Below are 3,064 nucleotides of genomic sequence, written 5' to 3' on the forward strand. Positions count from 1 at the left end.
TGCTTATCGTAGAATCTTCCAGAAGTTTTTACAGAGGTAAGAGCAAGCCTGAAAAAATATGTTGGTCATAAAATAGCTTTAGAAAATGTGATTACGTAGATATTTTAGTAGCATTGCAGTCCAATACTTGAATTAGCTCTGGGGTTTTCCAGTTAAGTGAATTAACCTCAGGTGAGGGAGCTCAAATAAATTAGTCTCAGCGGAAATATTGCTGATGTGTTAATCTTGACCTCTCAGGAGTGCTAATTTTAGGGGTGATTTCCCAGGTGTGTTAATCTCAGCGCTAACTGAAACACACTTGTGTTTTGCTAGGTATGCCATTCTAACAGCAGAGACGTGGCCATGTTGGCGAGGTGCGGAACAGCAGGGCGTTTTGCACCTCTTGCGTTCTGTTAACATGGACACGGATCAGTACCAAATGGGCCGCACCAAAGTCTTCATCAAGAATCCAGAGTCGGTGAGGCTCAGAAATCTTTAAAAAGTCACAAAAATAAAAAATAAGACCTAGGACTCCTAAAAGAAGCCCATTAATAAACTGTTGGTCAAATCCAGACTTTCCCTTAAGTAACTTTTCTTGTTTCAACTCACATTTCTTTTAACTGTAGCTGTTTTTGCTGGAGGAGATGCGAGAGAGGAAGTTTGATACATTCGCCAGAACCATCCAGAAGGCATGGAGGAAATACATCGCCAGGAGGAAATATGAACAGATGCGGGAGGAGGGTGAGTGCAAGTTTACAAGCATACAAAACCTGGAGACTTCCTACAAAGGTAGCATCCTAACAGTCATAGAACTTCGTAAGTGACTGATTTGAAGCACTCTACATAGGCAGCAACTCACAAACAGTGTTCCTATTCATTTTGAAAGACTCTGCTGTTAGCATTTTAGCTAAGCTAACGGCAGTATCCTCTAATAAGCATAAAAGTACACTGCTGGGTACAATAATCTATTTTGCATTATACCCATCTATTTTAGGTGATAATTTTAGATGATTTAGTATTAAAATAAATAGATTTATTTATAATCTACTTTTCTGTTTTGTAATGTTTACATCGCATATGGTATACCCTGTAAGAGAAAACTCTGTATGTGAGGTACTTATTCTGTCTCTTTATGTCATTTTCAGCCTCTGATATACTGTATAACTTTAAAGAACGACGTAGGAATAGTATAAACAGGAACTTTGTCGGCGATTACCTTGGCATGGAAGAGAGACCTGAACTCCGGCAGTTCATGGCCAAGAGGGAGCGAGTCGACTTTGCAGACTCGGTCAACAAGTTTGACCGTAGGTTCAAGGTGAGAAACTAATAAGCAAAAATGATGTGTAAAGTTTAAAAGTTTGGAGTTGATCATTTTATTTTTATGTTTCTGAAAGAAGTCTCCAGAAAACTTATTAATTTTTAATGTAAACAGATTATTATTAATGTTGAAAACAGTTGTGCTGCTTAGTGTTTTTGTGGAAGCAGTGATTAATTTTTCAGGATTCTTGTGTAAATAAAAAGTTCAAAAGAACAGCAATTATTTCGAATATGTTAAATAAGGGCATAAATAAGCTACAATTATTTCTCGCTGTTTTTTTAGTCTATCAAGAGGGATTTGATACTGTCACCGAAATCCATCTATCTAATCGGTCGCGAAACGATAAAGAAAGGACCAGAGAAAGGCCAGATAAAGGAAGTTCTGAAAAGAAAGCTGGACATTGGAAGTGTCCGTTCAATCTCTTTGAGGTAAGTTGCTGCTTCATATCGCTTGTTTTACAGGTATATAGTGTATGCTGGTGCCATATAAATCAATGTATATATATTTGTTTAAGAAACACATGCATTATTGTGACCACAAACAAAAGGGTGGATTCTTAGTCTAAGAATACAGTGGCATTTTTGTAGCAATTACACATTGCTTGTTTAACAAAGGACAGCTATGAAGATGATTTGTAAATGTGTAAATGAAGAGTTCATTTGCAAAAACAGATATTTCAAAATTCATGTTTTTTCATTGTGCGTTCCAGTTAATCTCAATCAAACTGCAGTTGGGTTATTTGGATTAGGTAAAAAATTACTTAAAAATACAGTTATCTGTTTTTGCAAATAAACTCTTCAAATATTCAACTTGTAAAAATCTCAATCGCATATCCCAAAAGGCATTACACATTTAGCAACAATCAGCTAGATGTACACCTGTTTGTGAAAATCATTGTCTGTTATTTATACTCTGTATTTTGCTCTCTGGGCCTGAGCAAATGTGATAAAGCTGTTCATTTATACTGTGTCTACTTTGTACACAATAATGCTTACATGCAGATTTATTACTGTGTGACACAAACAAGCTGCCAGACCACCACTGCTGCTACAGCAGAAGAGCTTATACGGAAGTTCTGCGGGGTCAAACTATTTGCAAAGTGCAAAAAGGAAATTAGCAAACAGGAAATGAGTTCATATTTATGGCAGCTCGGTTCTTGTTTTCTGCCTTATATGTCATGTCTGAGAGAGAATGAAAGCGGTTTTGAACAAGAGGGAGAGGGATGGTGATTGTCTCATGATGATGATTAATGATGATATATCAAAGACGTATGAAGATAATGTGAAAATCAATTACACATTAGTCAATAACAGCATTTTCTGTGCTTTGATATTTCATCAGTCATGCCCTCTCTCATCTCCTCTCCTCGCCTCTTCTGTCCTTAATTGCTCATAATTCTTCTTCTTCTTCAGTGTGTAAGTTTGAGCTGTGCACACAAGTGATGAGAAAATGTCATTTGTTTGATTTAATTTATATATACATTTGCTGCTAGGTTTTCCTTGACATGGTTTCTTCATAATCACACCCAGAACTCTTTATATCTTTTATACTTAAAAATGATTATACTGAATGGTATCTATTTATAAAAAAAAAGTTCAAAGGAACACAATTCTGTTTTGGTATCGAAGGAGGCTTACAGATGGGGCTGTATGGGATTTTTTTAATGTTTTTGAAAAAATCTCTTATACTATATTGCTTAAAAAAACAACAGTAACATGAAAAATTACTACAATTTAAAAGAACTGTTTTCTATTTTAATATTTTTTT

The 3,064-nt window shown here is 35.6% G+C and overlaps 1 protein-coding gene across 1 annotated transcript; it reads left to right on the forward strand.

The window, feature by feature from the left end:
* The first annotated feature begins 6 nt into the window (after positions 1–6).
* Positions 7–1,736, forward strand: LOC107683313 (unconventional myosin-If-like). The gene is made up of 5 exons (XM_016479369.1): positions 7–36; positions 313–457; positions 606–720; positions 1,125–1,294; positions 1,580–1,736. The coding sequence occupies exons 2-5, from the start codon at positions 398–400 to the stop codon at positions 1,727–1,729; spliced, it is 495 nt and encodes a 164-aa protein (XP_016334855.1). The 5' UTR covers positions 7–36; positions 313–397; the 3' UTR covers positions 1,730–1,736.
* The last annotated feature ends 1,328 nt before the right edge of the window (positions 1,737–3,064 follow it).

Source organism: Sinocyclocheilus anshuiensis, unplaced genomic scaffold (genome assembly GCF_001515605.1).
Source record: "Sinocyclocheilus anshuiensis isolate Anshui unplaced genomic scaffold, SAMN03320099.WGS_v1.1 C33160189, whole genome shotgun sequence".
NCBI classification, from domain to species: domain Eukaryota; kingdom Metazoa; phylum Chordata; class Actinopteri; order Cypriniformes; family Cyprinidae; genus Sinocyclocheilus; species Sinocyclocheilus anshuiensis.

Excerpts from the sequence above, each read along its gene's own strand:
- LOC107683313 (XM_016479369.1), top strand. The coding sequence starts at position 398 with ATGGACACGGATCAGTACCAAATGGGCCGCACCAAAGTCTTCATCAAG. Across the intron at positions 458-605 it reads TCATCAAGAATCCAGAGTCG|CTGTTTTTGCTGGAGGAGAT; the intron begins GTGAGGCTCAGA and ends TTTTAACTGTAG. Across the intron at positions 721-1,124 it reads TGAACAGATGCGGGAGGAGG|CCTCTGATATACTGTATAAC; the intron begins GTGAGTGCAAGT and ends TGTCATTTTCAG.